The sequence below is a fragment of the Myiozetetes cayanensis genome, unplaced genomic scaffold (genome assembly GCF_022539395.1).
Source record: "Myiozetetes cayanensis isolate MyiCay16 unplaced genomic scaffold, myiCay2020 scf21, whole genome shotgun sequence".
NCBI lineage: Eukaryota > Metazoa > Chordata > Aves > Passeriformes > Tyrannidae > Myiozetetes > Myiozetetes cayanensis.
Window position 1 is genome coordinate 1,868,712 of NW_026087423.1, and position 26,503 is coordinate 1,895,214.

The following is a 26,503-nucleotide window of genomic DNA, read 5'->3' on the forward strand; positions in this document are numbered from 1 at the left end:
AACCTTCTTCAGGCCATGCCACGTGCTCCCTGGGAGGTTTTTGCCCTCCCTTGGTGCTGTTCCAGCTCCTCTTTCTCATTTAGGCAGTGGTTTCTTGCTTTGATCACTCCACGGTTGCAGGCGGTCCCTGCTGCCTCTCCGGGGAGCGCATCCCACCTTTTGGAGTTATTCCTTCTGCTTCCTAATTCCCACCTCCTTCCTGAGCTCTGCTCCATCCTTCTCTGCACCCTGCAAATCCCTTCTCCTGCCCTGCCCCTTCTCCTGCCTCTCCCTCTGCTCTTGCACAGAGCTTGCTTTCGCCCTCCGGGCGAGGAGTCTGCAGCCAGCGCGTTTTCCATGAGCTGCCAAAGGAAAGGAAGCAAGGAAACATCAGTTTCTGAGGATGCCATGCCCTCTGGAATATGGTTTTCCACGAGGCAAAAGGAAGGTGAAAGGCAAAGCCATTTAGCCCAGCACTGGAAGGAGGAGCACTGCAAGAGCAGCTCTGCAGCACCCCCGGGGATGGATCAGGACAGGGGAAGAAGGGAAGGAGAAGGGATTTCTCTCAAAGGCTCAGAGCAGCCCCAAGTTTGAGTGTGAGGTTTTCAGCCCCCCAGGAGAAGGGCCTGGAAAGAAGGAGTCCATCCACTGTTGATCACAGCACAGGGTGACTCCACCAGTGCCACGGCACGAGAGCTGTCGTTGGACCTGTGGGCACCACCATCCTCCTCATCAGCTCATCCAGAGCGGTCCCTGGGGGTGGCAGCAGCCAGTGCTGTCTCTCATCTCTGCCTGGGAAATCATAGAGATCCTTCTGCCAAGGAAATTCAAAGGAGAGAAGTGACAAACTTTTCTTTTCTCTCTCTTATTTTTTTTTTTTTTTTTTTTTTTTTTTTAAATTTCTTTTTGGAGAAGCTTTGGAGAAATTTAAGAAAGGGCTGTCTCAGCAACTTCCCTTCTGCTTCATCACTCTGAGCACTGCAACATCATCAAATTAGTCAAAAGAAAACAGTGGTGCCTCTCATTTCTCCAAACAGCCAGATGCTCTTTCCGAGGGGAGGCAGCATCCGAGGCTCTTGCACCAGTGGGGGAGGGCAGGATTCCTCCTTTCTTTTTTAAGTATCAGATTTTGCTTTCAGAACAGAAAACAACCTCAAAAATGGTCCCTGTCCCCGAAACCTGGTCTGGATCCAAGAGATCTGGCTGATAGTATTTAACAGATCTGGCAGCAGGACTGCTCAGGGAGGGATCTCTGGATCCTGGATCTGGCCCTTGGGAGAGTTCAGCCAATCCACGGCTTCCAAGGACACATCTTCAGCACTGCTGCTGGTTCCTCAGAGACATTAAAGCGCCCCTTCAAAAAATCTCATGGAATGGTTTGGGTTGGAAGGGGGCTTTAAGGTCTCCTTCCATCCCCTGCCATGGGCAGGGACACCTCCCAGGTGCAGGGACCCCTCCCACTATCCCAGGTTGCTCCAAGCCCCATCGAAGCTGGCCAGGATTTCTCCACAGGCTGCCAGGAGCCAAGGGCCAGCTCCACCCTCTCTCTCCCTGTGAAGCTCCCAAGGCAGATCCCTGGGAATGCCCACCCTGGCTGCCTCGAAACACCCCTCGAGGGAACTGCACCCTCCCCACTGCCCACCGGAACAGCCCTTGGGGTTCTCCTGGTGACAGCTTTTGGGAACACGATCCAGAGGCTGAGCCCGGGCGCGGTGTCTCTGCCACTCTCCTCGAGTTGCGAGTGGCATCGTGGCACGGATGTCACCGTGCAGGTCACCCCTGCGCCTCTGCTGGGGGCTGGAGTGGCCGCGTCAGGAGTGGAAAACAACTTACCCCAAACACCCTGTTCCTGCCCGAGCTCACAAACAAGGCGATTCCAAGAAAGGGGCAGGAAATATTTGTAAAAGGAAGCCATTGATTGTTTTTAATTTTTTTTCCCCCCCATCTGCTGTAGGACCGGGGTGAGGCTCTGGCTGCTCTGAAAGGGCTTTTCTCTCCTTGTCTCTCTCCAAAAGACAGAGCCGGATACTTCTGGGCAGCCTCATCCGGGAGGAGGTCTGTGCCGGCTCAGGACACGCACCCGGAGCCCCGGGAGGGAGGGAGGGATCCCCTGCCCCGATCCTGAGCTCCTGGAATGAGGGAGGAATCCCCTGCCCCGATCCTGAGCTCTGGGAGGGAGAGAGGGATCCCCTGCCCCGATCCTGAGCTCCTGGAATGAGGGAGGAATCCCCTGCCCCGATCCTGAGCTCTGGGAGGGAGAGAGGGATCCCCTGCCCCGATCCTGAGCTCCTGGAATGAGGGAGGAATCCCCTGCCCGACCCCGAGCTCCGGGAGGGAGGGAGGGATCCCCTGCCCCAGGGTGGAGGCGAGGGATGCACTCCCGGGTTTTGCCTCATGGCTCTGTGGCAGCCACGCGTGACCGTGCTTTTCCAGCCGAGGCTGAGGGTGAGGCAGCACCTCCCTGCCGTGCTCACACAGCCGTGAGCCCGTCAGGAATAGCAACACACACAGCCCGCTCCTGCCACACTTGCAAACACGCAATGAATGGGATGTGGAGCGTTTGCTCCTGAGCATCCGACCCAGAATTCATCCGACCCGGAACTCATTGTTCCTTGGGAAGGGGCATGGAATTACAGAATCATAGAGCATGCTGAGTGGGAAGGGACCCCCAAGGACCATCCAGTCCAACTCCTGGCCCCGCACAGACACCCCAACAATCCCACCTTGTCCCTGAGAGTGCTGTCCTGGAGCTCTGGCAGCCTTGGTGCTGTGCCCACTGCCCTGGGGAGTCCTGTCACTGGTCACAGAGAGCAGAGACTGGTACCTGCTCCTTCACTGCCCCTCGTGAGGATGTTGAAGACCTCTCCTCAGTGTCCTCTTCTCCAGGCTGAACAAACCTTGAGGTCAGTGACTGGGAGCAGGTCTGACTCTCCAGACTGATGGATTCCTCTCCAAGCTTCCCTCGTGCTGCACTGGGGTTGCAAACACCTCTCTGGAGAGAGCAGGCCATACCAGGGGCCTGCAGGTGCATCCTCAGCACCGTTCTGGAGGTGCCTGTGGGATATGTGGCACGCTGGGGTCTCTCTGCAGACCCCAAGCCTCTCCTGCGAGCAGAGAGGCAAAGTCCAGGCCCTTGGAGAGTCACCGTGGTCTTCTGAGAGGCAGGTTCCCTCTGCTCAGCCCCAAGCACCAGGAAAGCCCAGGGATTTCTTCCACTACCTTATGGATTTAGGGCTTGTGTCTCGATTATGGGCCAGCCATGAGGAGCAGAACGTTGGGGCTCATCGGCCACCAGAGGTGGCTCGTGCGTGCTGTCACCTCGTGTGCTCGGTGGCCCTGTGTCGACCCGGCCCCACACTCCCTGACAGGAGGGGGCTCAGGGCAAGAGGGCAGGGATGTGCAGCTGGGAAATGAGTGTTCCCCAGGAGATTTAACAGCTGGCTTTGACTTAGAGGGAAGAGCCAGATTGGCTGAGTTTTCATCCTGCTAATTCTCTGTCTTGCTGCTGGGGATTATCCTGCATGGAGGTAGCCTGGACGTGTCAAGAGACCCTAAAGCTTCCCCTTTGGATGGGCTGGAATTGGGCAGAGCGGTATTGCCTGGGTCATGGTTGTCCCTGCCCCTGGGATCAGCTGGAAAAGCTGGAAAAGCACCACCACTGTGCAGCAGAGATCCAGGATCTGCTGCCTTTGGCTGTGGTGCAGCTGGTGGGGTTTCTTGTGTGTTATCTGATTGAAACCCTTGCACACCCTGGGAGGAGCCAAGTCACCACAGAACAGTTTTCTTGTCCTTGAGGGAGGGGGCAGAGAAACCCCGGTAAAAACTGCCCCATGGCACCTGTTCCTCCCCATTTTTACCAAGCTGGCCATTCTCACCCTGAGGCAGACAATGTCTGGAAGGTGTCCAGGTGTCTAATGAAATATTTTGGCAGCTGAACATTGCTCTGTAAAGGCAGGAAAATTACAGAAAATGTGGAGCACAGGGAGACCCTCTCTAAGTGAATTATCTTCCCAAAGATACAAGCTGGAGGACGAGCAGGATTGTGACACTGAACTTGTTTGTCTTCCCGTGACGGTGTCAAGAGCATCAGGTTGGTGGGAGTTATGTCCTGAGTGCAAAGTGCCCTACTTCGGTCGGTGCCCAAAACCCGCCGTCACTAATGAGAAGGCTCATTATTGACTTCAGTGGGCATCTGGAAGGCTTTTAAGAACGGACAGCAGGAGCCAAACAATTGCCAGAGTGCGTCACCCCGCTGGTGTGCTGAGCAAGGGCAAAGGCAGCGTGGGCACGAGCCGTGGGGCTGTGCCTGCCCTGACCCCACACAGCCCAGCCCAGCCCAGCCCAACCAACCCAAACCCAACCCACGGGGCTCACCGGGGAGGTGGTGCTGGTGACACAGATGCCACCACCTGCCTTCTGTGAATATCACAGCTCCAAACACCCTTTGTTCTCCTCCTTCAGAGGGCTCCTGTGGCAGTGGTTTTGCACCCCCTGCTCGGGTGGCATTTCAGACGCCCCCAGGGCATGTTCTCCAGGCAAAACACGTGCAGTAGGTTTTGTGTCCCCGTGAGTTCCTCCAGTCTCACTGCACTGGCCAGGGCAGCCAGCACTGGGATACCCTCAGTCCCCAGCCCCACCCACACCCCCATCCGTTTGCTTGACTAAAATCGCTTGCACTCACCAGCTTTTGCAGTGTCTGTAAAGGTCAGGAAGAGGAGAGAGAGCTGTTTCCCACCTCCTGGGAACCACCTATTTGTTCTTGGGCTTTTTGCCTCTTCTCTGCTCATAAACACCAAGCTGCTCTGCAAACCCAGCTCGTTTTGCCGGGAGGTTTTGCAGCTGGAATTGTGTGCGACTCCCCTTTCCCCGGCTCTGTGCTTGCTGTCACGGGATTCCAACCTGGTTTTTGGGGTGCAGGGGGTCTGTTGTGTAACCTGCCGGAGCCAGTGTTGGGGCAGGGGTTTCCTGTTGTTCTGCAGGCGCTGAGCTTGCCCACGAGGTGGAATTTCCATTGTGTTTGGGTTGCCCTCTCCGTGGTGATTCATCGCCTTGGCCGAGGCAGAGTTTCCTTCCTTCCCGCGGGGCAATGTGCAAGTCTTCACTCCTTTGGGAAGCAGCTGGAACAGGAGCTGTCCCCATGGTCCCAGCACCCAGCCAGCCTCCAGTGCACTGACCCAAATGGTTTTTAACCCTTCAGTTTCAGGGAAGGGGAAAACAATCCTCAGAAAGCTTTACCGGCTCGGATGGAGAACGACCGTGGCCTGGGTGACCTGTGGGGGAAGAGCAACGTGCCCGTGGTCCTCAACAACCCCTACTCCGAAGCAGAGAAGGTAAGAGACCATGGCTTGTGCTGCTTTGGGTGGGAAGGAGTGGTCTGGGGGCACGTGGCCCGTCCTGGTGGGCTGTCACACCACAGAAAACCTGCACTTTGATCCCCAGAGCTGCAGCTGGTGGGGTGCAGACCCCGCAGTTCAGGCAGGGTATGTAGGTCACTGGAGAATGATGCTCTGCATCCAAGGGCTGATGTGGGATGGGAGCACAGCCAGGGACCAGGACTGTGAAACCTCCCTGGGGAATGTGATCCCTTTCTATGGCAAACAGCCAAGTTGCATCATTAAAGTCGCTTTGATTCCTATGAGGGTAATTCAATAGAGCACTTCAGATAATACGTGGTACGGTGCCTTTTCATCTCCTCACACTCCACGGACATAAATTCTCAGGCTTCCTTGCCAAAAGTAGATTAACTCCACGTTTGTAGCAAAGCCAGAGACGTAAGGCAGACCCTGCCAGGCCACAAGATCACCTCGGGGAAAACATGACGTGGGTGAGCCCTGCCAAGCCTGCTCAGGCAAACGTGTCTCCCTGATGGGATTAACCAGCAGCAAGGCAGGACATGGGGGATCAGCCTTGGGACCATCTTGTTCCAGCCACTGCCATGGGCAGGGACACCTTCCACTAGCCCAGGTTGCTCCAAGTTTATCTAACCTGGCCTTGGACACTTCTAGAGATCCAGGGGCAGCCACAGCTTCTCAGGTCAACCTGGGCCAGGGCCTCTTCACCCTCACAGCCAGGAATTCCATCCCAATATCCCATCTAACCCTGACCTCTGGTAGTGTGTCCTGTCCCTCCATCCCTTGTCCCCAGTCCCTCTCCAGCTCTCCTGGAGCCCCTTTAGGCCCTACAAGGGGCTCTCAGGTCTCCCTGGAGCCTTCTCCAGGGCTCCAGCCCTGGGAGCACCTCTGTGGCCTCCTCTGGACTCTCTCCAGCAGCTCCATGTCCTCCCTGTGCAGGGATCCCAGAGCTGGACACAGTTCTCCTGGCACTCCTCCACGGCACTTTGTCCCCATAGACTTTTGCAGCCTCACAGTGCCCGAGCCCCCCGGGCCACGTGAGCCCAGCTGAGCTGGTGCTGGAGCACACACAGGGCAGCTGAGATGCTCCTGACCACACCAGCCTTGCTGTGTGGTGTTAACCAACCTGCTTGGGTGCTGAGATGCAGCTGGGATGGATTCCCCCCTCCCCCTGCCTGGCTGGAGCTCAGGATCGAGGTGAGGTGTCCCAGCAGCACAGGCAGCCTCACGGTGGGTGTCACCTACAGGGGCACGCACCATGGGGCCATCCACGGGCTTCGTTCTGCCACTGGAAGGATGTCCCTGGGCAGCCCCCTGTCCCACCACTTGGTTCATGCACCAGGGCAGGTCTCACAAGCCCGTCTCACCCAAGTACAGGTCACAGCCCTGCTCCCTTTGCCCCAGCCCTGGAAAGACTCTCTTTGTGCCTCCTTCTCTAAGCTCTGTCTCTGTTACTATAAGCACTTTATAACCCTCTGTGTTCAGAGCTTAATTTCTCTCCATGTTAGAGCTGCCAAAACCTTCACTCTTAAGCTGCTATTAAACTCTTTATTATTTTTATTTTTTTATTTTTTTTTTTTCACTAGATGCACAGCTTTCTTTTTATCCTTCTTATCCCCAGATCGTTCCGCCTGCTCTTCTGGGAGCAGTTTGGTTTTTCCCCCACCCCTCCCCATGCTCCCTGCAGCCTGTGTGTGCTCAAGGCAACTCAACTTCTTTCGAGCAGCAATAAATACCATTAACACAGGGCAAAGCCAAGCCAAGTGGGAGCTTTCTCCACACCTTGCCCTTTCAATCGGGGCTTGGTGGATTCACTTGGCCAGGTGGTGAATGCTCGCTGAGGCTCGTAATGAGGTGCTGAGAGACACACAGGGCATCGATTCCCAGCCCCCTTTTCTTCTCTGCAAGGTCATGCAGCGTGGTTTTCGCTTGTTTCCCAGGAGCCCAATCCCCCTGACCCTCCACCTGACTGATGGAAAGATGTTGTAGCTGCTCCAAGGTCCTGTTTCAGCCCGCATGGATTGATTTGTTAGTAGCTCCAGGTACTGGGGAGGCTTGTGTCCCTGTAGCTCCCAGGGGAAGAGAGTCATATCAGCTCCAAGCTTGTAAGGGTGATTTACAGCTTTATAGAAGTGAAAAAAACCCAAAAACCACACTTTCAGCGAGCAAAGTCTGGAAGGAAATGTCAGCATGGTAATATATCTATGACCTGGGCTTCTGCTGCAGTCTTCATCACAGAACCACAGAATCTGCTGAGCTGGGAGGGACCCACAAGGATCATCCAGTCCAACCCTCAGCCCTGCACAGGCCCAGCCCCAAGAGTCACACCCTGTGCCCCAGAGGATCATCCAAACCCTCCTGCAGCTCTGGCAGCCTTGGGGCTGTGCCCACTGCCCTGGGGAGCCTGTTCAGTGCCAACCACCCTCTGGGGAAGAACCTTGCCCTGAGATCCAACCTGAGCCTGCCCTGACACAGCTCCAGCCATTCCCTGGGGTCTGTCCCTGCTCACACAGAGCAGAGCTCAGTCCTGCCCCTCCTCTGCCCCTGCCCAGGCAGTTGGAACTGCAGTGAGGTCTCCCCTCAGTCTCCTCCAGCTGAACACACCAAGTGCCCTCAGTGTCCTCCTACGGCTTCAAATCCAGGCCCTTCCCCATCCTCGTTACACTCTGGCTTAACATCTTCCTCATATTGTGGTGCCCAAAACCGCCCCAAGATTCCAGGTGAGGCCTCCCCAGTGCAGAGCAGAGCGGGACAATCCCCTCCCTTGACCAGCTGATGCCCCCCAGCCAAGGCGTTCCAGCAGGGAACCATCGCAGGGGCTGGACCGTCAAAGTGTGAGGACCTGCAGGTTCCACTCAGATCTCAAAAGGGGAGATGCTCCCCATCACCCTGGCCCCGAGGAGCACCCAGGACTGCATTTGTGCTGGCTGCAGATGGCTCACAGGCTGCGTGCTGCCGATAAGTGCCACCACGCTCCCCGCTAAAAGGCGTCTGCATAATGCATGTGCGCCCCGACTGCTACATTCGCCTCTCCGGTTTGTGCCACTCTTGAGTCACTGATATCACAGCTGCCTAATTAGAACATGAAAGGATCTCACACAGCCTCCCTGACAGAACGAGGGGTAATATTTGGCTTCAGCTTTGCCGTGCGGGGAAGGAACACACACACACACACAGAGCTCCTTCCCAGCCCCTTCTGGGTGTCTCTCTCTCCACAGCTGCTCTGTGGTGCGGTTGTCAGACCTGACACCTCTGCTTCTTGGAGGTGGTGTTGCCTTGGATGCTCCAGCCTGGCTGGCATCCCAGGGTTTCAGCATCCCTCTGCTCTGGGGGCCTCTCTCAGCAAAGGCTGAAAGGGCTGTCAGGCACTGGAAGAGGCTGGTGGAGTCTCCATCCCTCTGGGGGTGTCCATGGAACAACTGGACGTGGCACTTCGTGCTCTGGTCTGGTTGACAAGCTGGTGACGGGTCACAGGTTGGATTCGATGATCTTGGAGGTCTTTCCCAAAGTGAATGATTCTGTGACTCTAAAACTCAAACTCTCCCAGATCCTGCAGGGAGGAGACAAACAGGAAAGGGAGCAGCTTTGAGGGAGCTTAGGGCAGAACATCTGCAGGCAGATGTTAAGCAGCCAGTGTCCTCCTGCTTGGATTGTGAGCTGGCTCGCTCCGAGGGTCATGGCTACACCTGGATTCACGGCACAAATCCACCTGGATTCCTGGGCCACCCCTGCTCTGCCAAGACGTTGTTTAGCAGCACACCTTGTCAGGAAATCAAACCTAACTGGGGTTTAAAAAGTGCTGGCAGCAATCAACACTTCCTGCCCGCTGCTCCCGACTGCTGTCTGGCAGGTGGAGGAGCAGGTGAGGATTGGTTTCAGCTGCATTTCTGAGCAGCACCTTTCAGCTTCATTCTACCAGCCTCACAGAGGTGCTCTTTGAGCAATCAGGCTCGGAGGGAAGGTGGCAGATTGTTCCCCTTGGTGCTTGGGGTTGTTCAGAGGGCTCAGGATGCTGTAAGTGGCTAAAGAATGATTTAATTCTCTTGCAAGAATAAAACAAGCAGGGGGCAAAAAATGACCAGGAACTGCCACTGCCAAAATTCAGGTCAGATTCCCTAAAGCTGGAAAAAAAAAAAAAAAAGAACTTAAAAGTAGTGCTTTTCCAGGGTTACATTGAGGGGGTTCTTTTAATTTACTGAGCTGCTTTTGAGCTCTCTCCGTGGTTCTCATGTTTGGGTTTTGCAGTGTGGGAAGGGGAGGCTGAGATCCTAGCATGTGGTCACTTGGCTTCAGGGGCTTTGAAACCCTCCTTGGGAAGACTGAAGGATTTGTGACATGAGGAAAGTCACAGAGATCCATGGCAGCACAGCCCGAAGGGGGTCCTACCCAGGGGTCAGGCTGTAAATCTCTCCCTGCCCCTCCAAGCTCTGTTCCTTGTTCCCAGCATGTGTTTTCAGTGCACTGTGAGCCTCGGGCTGCTTGACTGTAAAATCCCTGTTTTCCAAGGGGGGAAAAAAAAGGTCTGGAGCATATGGTAAAAACAAGGGCTGGGCAAGAACTCTGGCCAGCAGTGCCACCGGGGCAGTGCAGAGGTGTCTGCTCAGCACAGCCCTCAGTAATCAGTAATCAGGCAGGCAGGGATCTCTCCCTGCCCTGGAAAAGCAGAGCATTCCTCTGTCTGGCAAAGCAGGAACTAGTCAGATCTGGAGCCTCACCTGCTTGGTCATCCTTGTGGCCCCTGTTGCTTTCCCTCCTGAACCAAGAGCTCCTTCCACCCTGTGTTGGCTCTCCTTTGGTTGGTCTTCCAGTGTGTAACTCTGAATTTGTGCTGTTGCTCCCAGGGCAACTGTGATGGGGGCCCAGAACCCTCGAAAGGGAGGGTGAGACTGCACAGCTCTGCTGAGGGCAGTGCCATCCCCAAAAAACCCTCATAGATGGATTGGAAAGGGACACCAGCCACAGGATTCATGTAGGGAGGTTACAGCAAGCTCAGGTATAATTTGCAGAGATTTAAGTCCTGCAGTGGTTCCAAAAGCAAACAGGTTTGGCCAGGATGCTCTGTGGGGGAATGGATCTCCCCCTGAAACCTGCAGCAACAGTGCTGTGGTCACGGTGATGGAATTACATCCTCCTGCAAGATTTGATTCCCAGGAGAAACATCCCTGCTTTCCAGAGGCGCTGCAGAGCTCCCTGTCCATGGCACGCTGGCAGACACTGAGCGCTCCTTAAGCTTTCAAGTGCTTGGGGTGAATAAGGGCCACAGTAGAAAATTCTGATTTTATCCATGAAAACGTTCAAAAAGAAGCACTTGTAACCAGTTCTGCTCCTCACAAGCTCTGTGCTGGCTGAGACTGCCCTCCTGCTGGCACAGAACTCAAGAAGTGCTGGGTGAGCACACCCAGCAGAGCACCAGGGAGGGCTGGAGGCTCGGAGCTGAGCTGATGTATCCAACCACGCATGAGTCAGCAGCCCTCCCACTTGCATAACTTGTCCATCCTTATTCCTAGGATCTTCCAGCACTGCTATCAAAGGAGAAGTGCCTTTGGCTTGCTCAGAGGAATGACCAGCTGTTAGCTGTGTCTCACAGTGCTCCAGCCGGCGAGGCAGAGCTGGGCACCTGCAGAACTTGGGCAGGTGATGCTCCTTGGAAAGCATTCTTCTAAGTCAGTTCTACCCCTGCTTTTATCTCCTCTTCTGCAGGTTTGCCTGTCCCATAACCTGACACGACTTCTCAGTTGCATTAAGACTTGGCCGCCCCATTGTAAGATCCCCTCAAAATGCCAAATATTTGGATAACACACCTTGTCTCACCATATCACCGCTGGAATTTAGGCACAGGCGTCCTCTAACACAAGCTGCTGCCCCTTGTTGTGACCTTTCCCTGTGTCTGACCTTGTTCCTGGTGTTCCCTGTTGTGCAGCCGCCTCCATCCGGGCGTCAGTCCCCGACCAAGAGCGCGGCCAACGGGAGCCCTTCCAAATGCCCGCGGTTTGTGAAGATCAAGAACTGGGAGACGGGCTCAGTGCTCCATGACACTCTGCACCTCAAGACTGCCATGGTGAGTAGAGCTGGTGGGACTGGCCAGAAGCTGTGGGAGCACAGCTGAGTGGATCACAGTGTCCCCCGGGGGGTTTTGCCTGTGAATGCAGAAGTGGCTGAATTCAGGTCAGCTCTGGTCTCCAGGAGGGTTGGAATTTCAAACCTCTGGGGGAGAGGGAAGTCCACCTGGGATAAATAAGGAAGGGCATTGGACTTCATGCCAAGCTGGGGCAAGAGTCCCATGAGCCCTGATCATCCCTATTGGATGGGACCAGAGTTGACTGCACATGCCTGAGCTGCCTCACACAGTGTTAACAACAGGGGTGGAAACAAATACCCTTGGATATGTCCCTGTTTGATGAAAGATACCACCACCCTCTGTGTAGGAATCGCTGATACACCCAGCCCAGCTCAGGTAACCACGAGTGCTGCAGTGACCCCACACACACCTGTCCCCTCCTGTCCCACCAGGCCACCGCCTGCACCGAGCAGATCTGCATGGGCTCAGTAATGACCCCCAGCCCCCACATCCGCAAGTCAGAAGACACCAGGACAAAGGAGGAGCTGCTCCTGTTGGCCAAGGACTTCATTGACCAGTACTACTCCTCCATAAAGAGGTAAGTACTGGCTGGAGAAGGTCATGGGCCATGGGCAGGGGGTGGGATGAGAGGATTTTAAGGTCCCTTCCAACACAAACCATTCTGGGATTCAATGATTCTGTGGTCCAAACTGCCACCTCCTCTGCTCCCCACTCACCCAGATCTGGCTCCAAGGCCCACATGGAAAGGCTGGAGGAGGTGACCAAGGAGATTGAAGCCACTGACACCTACCAGCTGCGGGACACCGAGCTCATCTACGGAGCCAAGCACGCCTGGAGGAACGCAGCCCGCTGTGTGGGCAGGATCCAGTGGTCCAAGCTGCAGGTAAAAGGGGTGCACTGGAGGTGTGGAGAGGCAAATCTTGCTCTTCAAACACCCAGGGAAGCACAGCACAGGTACAGCAGCAGGTGTTCATCACACAGCAGCTCTGCTCCCCTCGGCAGCTTTGGGGGTGCACAGACTGGGAACTCAGCAGGAGAGCCATTCCTGCAAGAACTTCAAGCTTCCTGCTGACCCTCTTTGCTGGTTTCCCCATCCTCTTGTAGATGCCCCATTCCTGGAAGTGTCCAAGGCCAGGCTGGACAGTCTGAGCAACCTGGTCTGCTGGAAGGTGTCCCCGCCCATGGCAGGGGGTGGAATGAGATGCTCTTTAAAAATCTCTTCCAACCCAAAACCATTCAATGATTCCATGATTCCCTGTCCCTCAGACCTGGCTGACCCCTATCCTATTTCAGCATTGAGTATTGATCTACAAGAGAAACAGAGCAGAGCCCCAAAATTTTTGCTGGATAAGCCAGGAACAGCAGCAGGTTGGGAGTGCTGGAATGAGGAGGTTTTTGCCTGAGCAGCAGATGACTCACCTCTCCAAAGCAAAAGGGGCAGCTGGATTAGACATCCACGTGCTCTAAAGGCAGAGAACACATAATTACAGAGCTTTAAAATCCCTGAGAAGCCACTGTGGTGTCTCAAGCTCTCCATGTGCTGTGTTCCATCTGCCTGGCCCTGCCCTGGGGGTTGGAGCCCCTCGCAGCATCACCACCATCGCCTCCCCTGTTCCAGGTGTTCGACGCCCGCGACTGCACCACAGCCCATGGGATGTTCAATTACATCTGCAACCACATCAAATACGCCACCAACAAAGGCAACCTCAGGTGAGCCACCGGGGAGTTTATGTCCAAAGGCCTCTGAGGTGGGCTCTGGGCCCTGCTGAAGTTGTCTCCTTTAGCAGCAGGAGGGTTGTATTGTAGCCCTCACCTGTGTTAGAGGGACCTGATCTGAGGAGAAGGTGTCCTGCTGCTCCAAATCAAGCTCTTGCCCTCTGTGGGACCTCAGAGGGCAGATTTTCCAATTGTTTCTCCTTTCCTGCATCCTGCTTCAAACACAGAGCACGGGCTGCTCTCCAGATTTGGCTGAACCCCCATGTTTCCAGCCAGCTTCCTCCTGGAGCTGGAAGCACCCCGAACTCCAGAGCCTTGCCACCACTCCTTCCCATGTGAAACTGTCTGGGGCTCACACAGGGGTGGGGCCCAGGGAGGTGGCAGGCAGGCACAGTGCCTTTCCCCACAACACTTTTCCCCCCGCTCCTGGCGGCCCCAGCGCTCACCGGCGCTGCCCCTTCCTTCCAGATCCGCCATCACCATCTTCCCGCAGCGCACGGACAGCAAGCACGACTTCCGCATCTGGAACGCCCAGCTCATCCGCTACGCTGGCTACAAGCAGCCCGACGGCACCATCCTGGGAGACCCTGCCAACGTGGAGCTCACCGAGGTACCAGACGAAACCCGGTCGTCCCGGGCACCACCGCACGGTGGGCGTGGGGCTGGCAGGGGGCACCCGCAAATCTGAGAGTGCCAGGGGTGAGGAGGGCCCGGGTCAAGCAGGTTTGGCTCGTCCACTGCAGCACCACGAAGCGAGGCTGGGCTTGTCTCGCCCTCAGGTGTTTTCTCAGGAATAAAGAGTATTTTTTTACGCTTTTCCTGCTTTTCTCACCCGTTTTTCCCTTTGCCGTTACAGGCACAAATGGTGTAAGTGGATTTTCCAGAGCCACATTCCTACCTGGGATCTAGTTCTGGGCTCATTTTCAGCCCAAATTCCTTTGACTTGGCCATGGGTGGGCTATGACAGGCAACCCCCTCGGTTGGAGGTTATTACTCAACCATAATGGAGCCGAGCATAGCTTGGAAAATCCTTGGGAATCCTGTTAGGAGCTATGTGACTCCCTGCCCATAGTGCTTGAAGAGCAGAGACTTGCTGGGACATCTAATCCCACTTCTATTTCTCCTGCAGATCTGCATCCAGCAAGGCTGGAAGGCGCCCTACGGACGTTTTGACATCCTGCCTCTGCTCCTCCAAGCCAACGGCAACGATCCAGAGCTCTTCGAGATCCCCCCGGAGCTCGTGCTGGAAGTGCCCATCCGGCACCCCAAGTAAGTCAGAGGAAGCCCCAGGACTGCTCGAGGGGGTCAGCAGGACTGAGATCCTGTGGTTCCACCCCAAGCCACCTCCTGTCCTTGGCCCTTCCCTGTCATGGGTGCTTTACCCAAGACCTTCTCCCGGGTCTTCCCTTCGCTCAAGCTGGCGGAACCTGCAGATGGAAAGCAAGTTGTACCCTTGTCTGAGGGATAGTTCCCCTTTCCCTGAAGTCTCCCAGGACTTCCACAAGTCCACAACACTCCTGATACATCACTTTCCCCCCTTAAACAGCCCCCAAGGGAGGTGTTGCCTGCAGGATTCGTTCTGCCCACATCCTTCTCCCCGGTAGCAAAGTGACCTCCTCCGCTTCCCACAGGGAAAGGTCTGGCTGGTTGCCTAACCCTGTTTGTCCTGGCAGGTTTGAGTGGTTCAAGGACCTGGGGCTGAAGTGGTACGGTCTGCCAGCAGTTTCCAACATGCTCCTGGAGATTGGTGGCCTGGAGTTCTCCGCCTGCCCCTTCAGCGGTTGGTACATGGGCACCGAGATCGGCGTCCGGGACTACTGCGACAACTCCCGCTACAACATCCTGGAGGTAATTCCCCTTCCTCCAGGTGCTCCTGGGGGGTGTGAAGTTACTGGGGAGCAGGCAGGACACTGGCATGGTGTTACCTTGAGTGGGAGAGTGCAGGATATCCCTTCTCCTGGAGCCACATGGCCCAGGGCGTGATAGGCTGGCTTTCGTGTATCTCAGATGCCTACTTAGCTCCCCACAGACTTCCCAGAGCATCTTATGGATCAGCAGGCACCTGGTCATGTGCTTGATTGAGGTCATGGATGCTGAGACACTTGGTGGCTCCTCGGGGACACTCCTTCCCATGGGGACCCTCCAGCTGGCCCCTCTGGAGTGTTCAGCCATGGCCTGGGGGCTGCCCACACTGGGAGAGATAAAGCCAAGCCACGGGGAGGTGCCAGTGCAGGGCATCTGGATTCATTAGGACATTCCAAGGGGAATGTTGTGTTATTATTAGAGGGGCTGCACTGCTCCCCAAGCACCTGAAAAGCAGAGGGGTGAGAGCAAGTGTGTGTGTGTGCAACTGCTCTCGATGGCCCTTCGGGCAGCATTTGGTCACCTCCTTCTGCTCAGGGCAGGAGGGAAGGCCGTGCTCCTGCCGTGGAGAGCAAAAGCCAGGACCTCATCTTCTCAAGGGAAGGCAAAACATCAGCCCTTCCCTGCCCTGAGGCTGCCTTGTGTCAGCCTGGATCCCTCCTCTGGGCTCCTCTGCCCAAACACAGATCTCCAGTCCTTGGTCCTTGGCCATTAAAAGCCCTCACCTTCTGCCACGTTCTCTTGCAGCAAGTGGCCAAGAAAATGAACCTGGACATGAGGAAAACCTCCTCGCTGTGGAAGGACCAGGCCCTGGTGGAGATCAACATTGCTGTGCTGTACAGCTTCCAGGTACCTCCGGAGCAGGACTCTGCTCGGGTCGGGCTTGAGGGACACGGGGAGTGGGCTGGAGACATCAGTCTGAGGAGAACACTGAAATTGGGCTGTGCCTCCCTAATTTGGGCTGTTCTGCAGTGAAATTTATAATCTCTGTGCCCTGGATGTTGTAAAGACAGCCCTACCAGCATCTGAGTTCTGCTGGTCCAGAGTGAATATCCCTAGGGAGCAAAATCCAGCCCTTCTGTCGCATCCATGAGGCAAAAATTGGCTCCCCCTGGCAGCACTTAAAGGTTGGGTAGCTGAACTAGTCCTGGGCAATCCAACTTCAGAGGGTGGGAGCCCTTCCAGATCAGAGGTGCCCCATGGAGGTGTACAAGCCACGAAAGAGCTCTCCAAGGGGAGGAGCAGAGGGTGCTCCATCCTCCTCATGCCATCTCAGTCTTTGCTTGGCCCACAGCAAACAACAGGAGCAGTGATCCTGTAGCACATCTATCCAGGAAGGACTGGGGCAGCTTTGTAGCTTCCTTGGGAAGACCAGGGTCAGCAGCCACCCTGGGTCATCTCCCAAGGTCCTATAAGACCACAGGAGTGGGGAATATTTGGGACAGCTCCAAAATCTTGGCTCTTGCCTTCTGGGGTGTAGTACCAGCTGTGGGCTCTGCTCTCTCCTCCCCCAACAGAGTGACAAGGTGACCATTGTGGATCACCACTCGGCCACGGAGTCCTTTATCAAGCACATGGAGAACGAGTACCGGTGCCGTGGAGGTTGTCCTGCCGACTGGGTGTGGATTGTCCCGCCCATGTCTGGCAGCATCACCCCAGTTTTCCATCAGGAAATGCTCAACTACCGCCTCACACCCTCCTTCGAGTACCAGGTACTGCCCTCACCTTCACCTCCCACCGGTGCCCAGAGGTGGAGCCAAGAGCAGGGTGGGAGCTGCAGCTCAGAACATGCAGGAAGGGCGGGAACACCATCCAATCCCTTCAGCAAGCTGCCCCTCGGGTCCATGACAAGCCTAATTGATACCTTAATGTCATGTAATAACCCCCTGGATGTCACCCCTTGTCTCGGGGCAATGGCTTTTTGCCCCTCTGTGAGAACATGGGACACCAAGACACCCAACCCTTTGACCCTCCCCCCGCTTTAGGATCAAGCAGAGCTCCTCCCTTTGGAAGAGCCTAATTTTGCACTGTGATGAGTGAGGGAATGACCTGGAAAATGACTGCATCCCTGCCCTCTGCAGCCTGCAGGGCTGAGTGGATGGCTCCTGCCAGCCTGGGGATCCAACAGTCTGCCAGGGGGGCTCCTGCCCAGCAGGACCAGCAGGAGGCTGAAATGCTGCTGCTGGAGTGTTTCACACTTCAGACCACAGGGGGAAAAAAGCCCCCAAGCAGACACTCCCTCATTATCCAGCCATCCCTGCTCCGGTGGTTTCCACACAATGTGACCTTTAGTCAAGAGCCCTTAAGGAACAATCAGAAACCAGGAGCAGTCTGTTCATTTCTATAACCAACCCACCAGGAACCCCGATGGTTCCTGGCCCTGATTGCAGTCTGTGAGGGCACGGAATCAGCTTCTGCGTGCTTGTTCCTGGCTTCTGCTGCCTCTCCTTCCCAAAGGGCCTCTTAGGGAAAAAAAAAACCACACCAGTGGGCTGGGGAGGGGGAAGGATCTGCTTCCATCACCTCTCCCCTTCTGGCATTGCCTGCCTTCTTTTCGCCTGTGGGTTATTAGTGAGCATCTCAAGAGGTGAGGAAGCAGCTGGCCAGATGCTGTTACAAGCCAGCAAGGTTTATTACACTGCAATTTTGCTTTGCATACTCCGTTGCCCAACTGCCCAAAAAATACCTCACCCCCTACCTCCCCCGGGGCTCCAGGGATGAGGGAGGGCTGTGAAGAGGAGGCCAGCTGCTCCTCCCCTCCCTGACTCGAGGAATTCAACCCTCAGTGCTGTGGGCACAGCGTTCCCAAAGCTCTGAGCGCTGCTGCCCTTCTCTCTCTCCAGCCGGACCCCTGGAACACCCACGTCTGGAAAGGGGTCAATGGGACACCTACCAAGAAGAGGGCCATTGGATTTAAGAAGTTAGCAAAGTAAGTACCAGCAGGCTCTGGGGAACCCTGGGGTGTTTGGGGCTGGTCCTGTTTTGGGCAGGAGTTACCCTGGGAGGGAGGGGTGTGAGCCCTGGAGCTCTGGAGGATTTACCACGAGGGACATTTGGACAGACAGGCAGTCCTTGAACACCAAAAGGTGAATAGCAGATGTTGCACTTAGTCTGTTCTCCCACGTTGTCCATTCTCCAGTAAGAGATGCTCAGGGATGGCTTTCCCACTTCTCAGTGGGTGTATTGCCTGGTTGTCCTTTCACAGCCTCCTTGGGGCAGGGATATCTCCCCTCACCGGCCAGGGCTGTGCTGGCGCAAGGGACATGAAACTCGTGTCCATATTTCTCTTTTCCTCGGTGATTTTTTACCTCCTTGAGGTCTCCAGTGAGTGTCTGACCCTCCAAACACCCTCCTTGCAAGGAGGGGGGGAGACAGGAAGGAGGAATCTCCCTCCAGGCAGCAGATGGAGCAGGGCTGAGCTGAGATTTGCACTTCATGGTCACTTGACCCCTGGAAACGGGCCACACGAGTCCCTCTCCCCTGCCAGAGCTCCGAGTCAGCAGGGGCAGAGGAATGAAGTGTAATTTGGACCTTCAGGCTGATCCTGGCCCAAATGCCTCCCCCGTGGGCCATTGGCAGAGAGGTGCTCGTAGGAGCTGCCGGCCAAGGCTGGGCAGGGCTGGGTCTGCCCCGGGTCGGTGGCCAGGCTGCCAGGTGGCCCTGGCTCCTCACGGCATCTCCCCACGCTTCAGCTTCCACCAGCCCCTCCTATCAGTTTGTTCCCACTCTTCAGCTGTCACCTCCTGCGAGCTGTTTGCCGTGGTGCATCCATAAACATGATCAGCAGCTGATGAATGTGCTCCTTCAGCTGACACCGGAGCCTGAGCCTGGGCAGGGGAGAGCACGGGGAGATTAATTGGGCCATTGAGTGAGGAGAAACAATGCCTGCATTGGTGTGTGCCCGGGTGAGGGATGGCTTTAGAAAAACGTGAGCATGGCAGGTAATTTAAAAAAAGAAAAATAAAAAAATCTCCATTGTTCCTGGTGGAGGGAAAAGGAATTCTTTTTGTAATTGCCCATTACTCTGAGCTGATGAGCTGAACGAGTGGCAGACCCAGCCCAGCAGCCCCGAGTGCTGCGCTTGGCACCGGTCACAGGGTGGGGGATTTTGTGCCTGCTCAGACTGGCTATGCTGGTTCTGGCCAAATCTGAGCCTTCAAACCTGCAGTGCCTGCCTGTCCTGCCCCTTCCCTGCCCTGGGGCTTGTGCAAGTCCTGGGGACAGGGGACATTTGCCCCACGGGAAAGCAAAGCAGTGATCATAGAGCAGCAAATAGAAATGTTCCCGAGGCTGACTTTGTCATGGGGAGGAGCTGCCCAGGGGAGGCAGGATGAACCATCCTGATGGGGTTTTTACCTCTTCTTTCCTCCCTTTTTTTTTTTCCCCCCAAAGTGATTCTCCCAGAGCATCATCCTCCTTGGCAGGGGGAAGCTGGACTTCTCTTGTCCCCCAGTGTGACCAGTCCAGCTGCAGTGCCCACTCCCCACAGCTCATCTGAAGGGGGTGCAGGAGTCCTGCTGAACTTGAGAACCTGAGGCAGGCTCTGATCACCCTGTCAAAGGGAATCAAGCAGCCCTTATTCTTGCAAAGGCCACAGAGCTGCTTTGTGCTCTCTCAGCCTCCCAAAAACCGCCCTTTCCCTGTTGCAGCATCAGGCTAAATCCAGACCTCTGGTGGCCCCATTTAAAGGCTTAATGGTCCATTTAGAAAAGGTGAAGATACTCTGCACTTAGGAAAAGCAGAGTTGATGTGATTATGAATGGCCCTAACGTGAGGAACTGGCCACAGCAGGCTCAGTGCCCCAAAAGTGGTCCGTGTCTCCCTTGTGCCCTGTCACAGTGCTCCCACTGCTGCCACAAACAAGGAGTCAGCATTCCTAGTGCTGCATCACCCTGGATGGTGAGAATTAGAGAGGCTGGTGACCTCTCAGGCCCCTCTGCCAGAGCTGAGCCCATGGGGAGAACTGGAGGAAACACAGCCAGTCACGACTGCAGCCATGGGAGGCAGCTGGACACAGCTCAGAGAAATGGGCAACCTCTCGGCCCTGGCAGGAACTTCCCTCCCAGGAAAGTTCACGGTGTCACTGGAGTGCAGATCAGAGGGACTGCAGACAGCTTTGTCTGACCTCCTCGGTGTCTCAGGGCTCTGGGTGTGAGGTTGGCCGAGACACCTCCTACAGAAAGGCAGCCAGCTTGGATTTAAAGCGGATGGAGAAGCCCCTGTTCCTGCTGTAGCTTCAGCTCTGGTTGCTGTCCAGCTTTCCCACTGACTTTTCCTGGCCATTGCGTTCAGCAACTTCTACCCCCAGTTCTTCTTCTGCATCTCTGCCCCTGCAGAAATACCACCCCCACACCTGGGTTAGCGTTTTCCTCCTTACACCCATTCAGGTATTTCAGCTCAAGCTCCCCCATCCCCTCTTCCCCTCTGACAGGCCAGGATGAACATGCTCTTCCACAGCCTCACAAAAGAAGCGATGCTGCAGCTTTTTAAGGCAGGCAGCTCATTTAAGAATGAGTGAAAAGGTCTGGGCTGGAGGCACTGACAGCAAACTGTGTCTTACTGGGATTCCCTCTTGCTTCCTAGGGCTGTGAAGTTCTCGGCCAAGCTGATGGGACAGGCCATGGCCAAGAGGGTCAAGGCCACCATCCTGTACGCCACAGAAACGGGCAAGTCCCAGGTCTATGCAAAAACCCTGTGTGAAATCTTCAAGCACGCTTTCGATGCCAAGGTATTGCGGCAGCTCCTGCAAGGGCCTGGGCACGGAATTGTGGGTGGGCCAAGGAAACAGAGGAATGTTGGAAAGTGTGTGGTTCGATGCATGTGGGGCGTCCTGGCTGCCAAGGGGCTTCAGCAGCTCCCAGGGTGTGACTGTGGGTCTGGGCTGAAGCCTGCACAGGAATTTTTCCAGTTAATACTCCTGCATTGTAGCACACATAATTCCTGCAGCCCCTTGAGTGGTAGCTCCACGGCTGTCCATGTCCCTCGGGGCTCTTGTCCTCATCCTCCCTGTGTGGAGGGCTCTGCCAGTGCACTAGCACGGAGCCAGGAGCGATGTGTCCCATCTCCAGGTGGGATGGGGTCCATCCCAGCAGGCTGGCTGGTGGTGGATCTCCCCACCTCCCACTGAGCTCTCTGTGCTCTCCCAGGTGATGTCCATGGATGAGTACGACATCGTGCACCTGGAGCACGAAACCATGGTCCTGGTGGTCACCAGCACCTTCGGCAACGGGGACCCCCCCGAGAACGGAGAGGTAGGACAGGGAGCAGGGGTGGGGCTGCAGCAGGGGACAGGCACTGGGACATGGGGAAGAACATCCTCTTTTTGCTTGGCCTGAGCTGGAATGGCCCAGGACAGGTCTGGGTGTTGTGTGATACCTGGTGCTGTACCTGCCCCTCTCCAGCCTGCTCAGAAATAGGGATATCTGCTCATTCCCACTTATAGCCACTGATCTCTGGCTAAATTCCTCCTGTCCTGTGCTGTTGGGGTCACACAGAAGGTGACACCCGTTGGCTGGGAGATCATCCAGCCCTGCCCAGCAGTGGTGCTGGCTGCAGGGAACAGCAGCAGGGACAGAGCCCAGGCTGTGGTCACAGCCTCATTTCCTGCAGGGACTGGCAAAACTGACGGCCTTTTAATTCCTTCTCCGCAGAAATTTGGCTGCGCGTTAATGGAGATGAAGAATCCCAACTCCAACCTGGAGGAGAGGAAGTAAGAGCACTCCAAACCCCTCCTTCCCCTCTCCAAGCCCCAGCAGCCCCCCCAGCCAGGACACTCTGCTTCCCTGCCTTCATCCTCTTGGAAGGGAGTGGGAAATCCTCATGCAGGTCTCACATTTGCAAAGATCCAAGGGATGGGACCTGCCTGGAGAACCAGGGAATGGAGAGAGTGGAGGTCCCAGGGAGGTCAAAAGCACTGGGCCTGTGGACTCCACCTTGTAGTTGCATTTCAAAGCTGCTTTCTTCAGCTTTAAGAGTCAGGAATCTATGAAAAAAACCCACACCAAATAAAAGTAGGAACTCCCCCAAAATCATCTGAGGGCTGGGGCTGTCCAGGAGACACGAAAATAGTACGAGTTGGAGGTAGAAGGGAGTTCCCTGCTATGTGGATGTAGGTGGGGGGAGGGCTTGGGAACCAAATTTAACTTCCTGCATCGTGTGAAAATATTTCTAGGGAAAACAAGAGCTGTTATAAATCCTGTGATGTTTGTAGCAGCGAGTCTGGAGCGGGTGCCTTGGAGACAGAATCCGGGGTTGTAGAAAACCCCCCATCGTTGGGAGATGAGCCTTGAGCAGCTCGGTGCAACATTCCAGAGGCTGGGAAGGGAGGGCAGCCAAAGTGTTAATAATCACCTGGGGTCTCCTCTGCTTTTAGCTGCGAAGAAGAATCTGTTTCATGGAACTGGGACACTGCTCTGCTCTGGAATGTCTCCCGAGTCAACAACTGGCAAAAGGCTGCTCCTTAATTAAGGATGAATTAGCCTCGGTCAGGGGGGTGCGGGGGGGATTTCCCCGCCCTGCCTTTCTGCCTGAGCAGCGTGAAGGGGGGGCTGCAGGGCGGTGACAAACACGGCAGGCACCAATTTGTGGCTCTGCAGTGCTGGCCACGCTGCAGCCCCAAAGTGGTCCCCTCGGGGAGCAGCCAAGCCCTCTGACGGATCCCCGCGGGGCTGCTGAAAACTCATCAGGTTCCTAATGGCTCGTGCCTTAATGGGGACAGCTGACAAAACAGGGATGCCCTGGAGGTGTCTGCACGGAGAAGGGGCATTTCACACGTGGTTCTCACCCCAGGGATCTTCACTTTTTGGGGTGCAGCATCGGGCTGGGTGCGGCGGCGCCGCCCGTGATGAGCCAGGCAGGTTTGAGGAGGACAAAACCCTCAGTTTATAAAAAGCTCGGGGCTTGCTGTCCCAGTCACCTCTAAGTGTAATTTCAGGGCTGGCAGGAGTTTCTAAGAGCCAGGACAGCCTGTGGCTCGGTTACCTGACAGCAAAAGTGGGCAGAGTGCTGGAAACAGCGACCTGCGGGGACAGATCAGAAGGGCGAGAGCTCTTTTATCTGGAGGAAAGGACACAGAAGCGGAGTGAGGTGGCAGATTTCATGGATGGAAAAGGTGGCTGCAGAGGCGGAGGGAATAAATTGCTGCCTGTGCTCCCTGCAAGACAGGCCAAGAGGTCACAGCTCCGGATGGCAGGAAGAGATCACAGAAACATGGAATGGTTTGGGTTGGAAGGGATCTTAAAGGTGATCTTATTCCACCCCCTGCCACGGGCAGGGACACCTTCCACTAGCCCAGGTTGCTCCAAGCCCTGTCCAGCCTGTTCTTGAACACTTCCAGAGGTGGGGCAGCCACAGCTTCTCTGGATAACCTGTATCTGCGCTTGGGATTGCCCCAGTCCATGTCCAGGACTTAAACATGAAAAAAAGCTTTTGCAGTGAGAAAAGGAGACCTGGAGGAGACTGGCTGGGGAAGAGGGACAGTGTCAGCCTGGGGTCTGTAGAAGAGAGCTGGAGAGAGCAGCTCCTGTCCACTCACCCCACGGACTCCCAGCTCCATGTCCAGCAGGGAATGCTGACGGTGGCTGAGACCCCTCTGGGTGGGGTGGCCCCTCTAAATCCCAGACTGGAGGAGCCTGCCAGGGCACCGTGGCCGTAGCTCTCTGACCACAGCCCTGTGGCTGTGCTGTGGTTGTAGATTTGATTCCTCATGTCTTCCAGCAAGGGTTTTCCAAGGGTTTTCCGAGGCATTCATCAGCCATTCCTATTTAAGGGCCTGCTGCTCAATGCAGCCCGTCCTTCAGCAGTCATTTCCCACCACAAGGACCTTTCCATTGCAGAAAAAGCTGCTGGTGCCCCAGCTTTAGACCCAGCACCCACCTGGGGAATCCAGGCTCTGTGCCCATCCAACCCTGGGGGTTGTGCTGCCCTGCCCTCCCCACACAACTCAGGGTACCCTGGGGGGAGGGCACGGGCACAGCAGAGAAAGAAGAGGACTGAAGCAGGTGGAGTGAAGCAGAAAAGCGTGGAAATCTGGGAGGGGAGGCAGGAGGAGGCTGTGGAGCAGCCCCAGAGCCCAGGGCCCTGTGACCCTGGCAGTCATTTCTCTCCGGGGTTGTCTCTGCATGCAGTGCCGGGTGCAGGAGGTCTGCCGTGACTCATGCACACACCACTGCCTCACTGCTCTGCCAGTATATTTAGAAACCCTTGTGGAGAGCAATTTTTGAAGATGGTTCAATTCAGAAATACTTCTGCTGTTGTCAGATTTTTTTTTTTCTCTCCTCTCCCCTTCCCCCTCCTCATCCCCTCTTCTCTCACTCCTTTTTTTTTTTTTTTTTAAATTTATTTTCCACTTCCTGTGAATGAAAAAAACCCTCAGAATATCTGTTCAGACACACACCCGACCTTGTGTGCTGCCAGGGAAGGACAGGTAGTGCCACAGGTCCTGTCAGCTCTGCACCACTGGTGATAGTGGGGTGGCCAAGGACCTCGTGGAGCTGACCATGATGTAACACATGGGTGTCCCAGCCCTGGGAGGGAGCACAGGGAATATTGAACCCTGAGCTCTGGCTGGGTCTCCTGCACAATTCGGTCCCTGCACAGTGGGGACCCCACACAGGTGTCACCTGTGGGACACTGGCTGTTGTTGCTGTTCACAGGAGCTACAAGGTCCGTTTCAACAGCGTCTCCTCTTACTCGGATGCTCGGAAATCCTCCAGCGATGGCCCTGATTCCAGGGACAACTTCGAGAGCACGGGGCCTCTGGCTAACGTCAGGTAAAGGGGACGGGGTGGGAGGCAGGAGTTTCTGCTGCAGGAGGGACAGAGCAGGAGCTCTGGTGTATTTTGGCCATGTGCAGACCCCTCCACGCTCCCTGGGGAGTGGTGGGGCAGGAGAGGGAGATGCCAGCGTCCCTGCCAGCTGGGCAGCCACAGCTGAGCCACCTCCCCACAGGTTCTCCGTGTTTGGGCTGGGCTCACGTGCCTACCCCCACTTCTGCGCCTTCGCCCGGGCCGTGGACACCCTCCTGGAGGAGCTGGGCGGGGAGAGGATCCTCCGCATGGGAGAGGGGGACGAGCTCTGTGGCCAGGAGGAGTCCTTCAGGACCTGGGCCAAGAAGGTCTTCAAGGTAAAGCCGCTTCCCTGGTGCTCCGGGGAGGAGCCGGGGGGAGAAGGACATGGGAACAGAGCTGCTGGTCAGAGCTGGATCAAACCCCAGCCTCCCATCCCCTGCACTGGGACACTCTGGCACCACCCCAGCCCACGAGGCTCCATATTTGGGTGGAGGTGACGCTCTGGTTTGTGCTGCACACCAAGGGCGGGTGCTGTGTTGAACTCCTGCCTTATCCCAGGAGGGCACCACGAGGCATGTCCATGGCCACTGGTGTAGCCCTGCATGTCAGGGGCTCCTTCTCCTTGCTTGGCAGAGGTGGGTTGGGACGAGGGGGCTCCCCAGGGGCAGGGGGAGATGCCTGAGAGCCTGGTGTGTGCTGCAGGCAGCGTGTGACGTGTTCTGCGTGGGGGACGACGTCAACATCGAGAAAGCGAACAACTCCCTCATCAGCAATGACCGGAGCTGGAAGAGGAGCAAGTTTCGGCTGACCTACGTGGCCGAGGCCCCAGAGCTCACACAGGGTATGAAGATGGGGTCACCTGGAGCGCTCTGGGCGTGGGGCAGGTGGAGGAGACATGGTGGGTTTTACTGAGGGCAGAGGGGCCAGACCTCCTTGCTTTGTTCTGTGTTAAACTCCCAGTGTTTCAGCCTTGCCTTTCACCGCCATCATGTTCCCAGGGAGCAGCCTTTGATGGTCTCAGGCCCCTCTGGCTGGTCCCTGTCGGTGTCTGTAACAGAGATGTTTGGAGATGATCTGATCTCCCTCCTCCTGACCCTGTTTTTTGAACCAAGGAGCTGGAAACCTGGGATCTTTCCAAGCTCTCCCCGTCCAATGCCGCTCCACGGCAGGTCCAGCCCACCGACACCTGGCCCCTCAGCACGGCTCCTGCAGCTGAGGATCTGCCGCACTGGCTCGGCTCTTCCTAAATCCAGGCACTTTCCTGCCAGCCAGGTGGCCCTGGCAGCGACAGGTGCCTGTGGGCACGTGAGGGCACATCCCTGTGTCTCATACGGGTGGTTTCAGAATCCTCCCGGATCACTGGCAAAAGGGACACGTGTTTGGTTGTCCCCTGGGGTTTCTGATCAGAAACCCCAGGGGACAACCAAACACGTGTCCCTTTTGCCAGTGACCTCGCTGGAGGTGGGCAGGAGGGGGGTCCTCTGGCTGTGGCCAGCTCTGGCCTGAAGGGCTGAGCCCTCAGCAGTGACCAACAGACCTGCGAGAGCCAGAAGGCTCTGCTGAATTCCCTCCCTGGCACTTCTCCCCCTCAGGGCTGTACAGCATCCACAAGAAACGTGTCTATGCAGCCCGGCTGATCGCACGGCAGAACCTGCAGAGCCCCAAGTCCAGGTAGGAAGCGCAGCCGTGCTGGGAGCGGGACAGCCTCGAGGTGCACCCAAGCACCC

At 56.1% G+C, this 26,503-nt stretch overlaps 1 protein-coding gene across 7 annotated transcripts in view; it reads left to right on the forward strand.

Annotated features, from left to right (window-relative positions):
• The window catches only part of NOS1 (nitric oxide synthase 1), a 74,986-nt gene that overhangs the window by 35,090 nt on the left and 13,393 nt on the right, over positions 1 to 26,503 (forward strand). For all 7 annotated transcript variants that reach the window (XR_007629263.1, XM_050318234.1, XM_050318235.1 and 4 more), the window contains exons 3-20: positions 5,177 to 5,309; positions 11,251 to 11,388; positions 11,841 to 11,986; positions 12,130 to 12,292; positions 13,028 to 13,119; positions 13,594 to 13,735; positions 14,255 to 14,394; positions 14,799 to 14,973; positions 15,736 to 15,837; positions 16,506 to 16,700; positions 17,832 to 17,917; positions 20,572 to 20,716; positions 21,135 to 21,239; positions 21,639 to 21,697; positions 24,642 to 24,758; positions 24,937 to 25,111; positions 25,479 to 25,617; positions 26,369 to 26,447. Coding sequence is in view for 6 of the 7 variants with exons in the window: in XM_050318234.1 (XP_050174191.1) it covers positions 5,177 to 5,309; positions 11,251 to 11,388; positions 11,841 to 11,986; positions 12,130 to 12,292; positions 13,028 to 13,119; positions 13,594 to 13,735; positions 14,255 to 14,394; positions 14,799 to 14,973; positions 15,736 to 15,837; positions 16,506 to 16,700; positions 17,832 to 17,917; positions 20,572 to 20,716; positions 21,135 to 21,239; positions 21,639 to 21,697; positions 24,642 to 24,758; positions 24,937 to 25,111; positions 25,479 to 25,617; positions 26,369 to 26,447 (2,331 nt within the window). In the remaining variant the exon portion in view is untranslated. The remainder of the gene's footprint in view (positions 1 to 5,176; positions 5,310 to 11,250; positions 11,389 to 11,840; positions 11,987 to 12,129; positions 12,293 to 13,027; positions 13,120 to 13,593; positions 13,736 to 14,254; positions 14,395 to 14,798; positions 14,974 to 15,735; positions 15,838 to 16,505; positions 16,701 to 17,831; positions 17,918 to 20,571; positions 20,717 to 21,134; positions 21,240 to 21,638; positions 21,698 to 24,641; positions 24,759 to 24,936; positions 25,112 to 25,478; positions 25,618 to 26,368; positions 26,448 to 26,503) is intronic.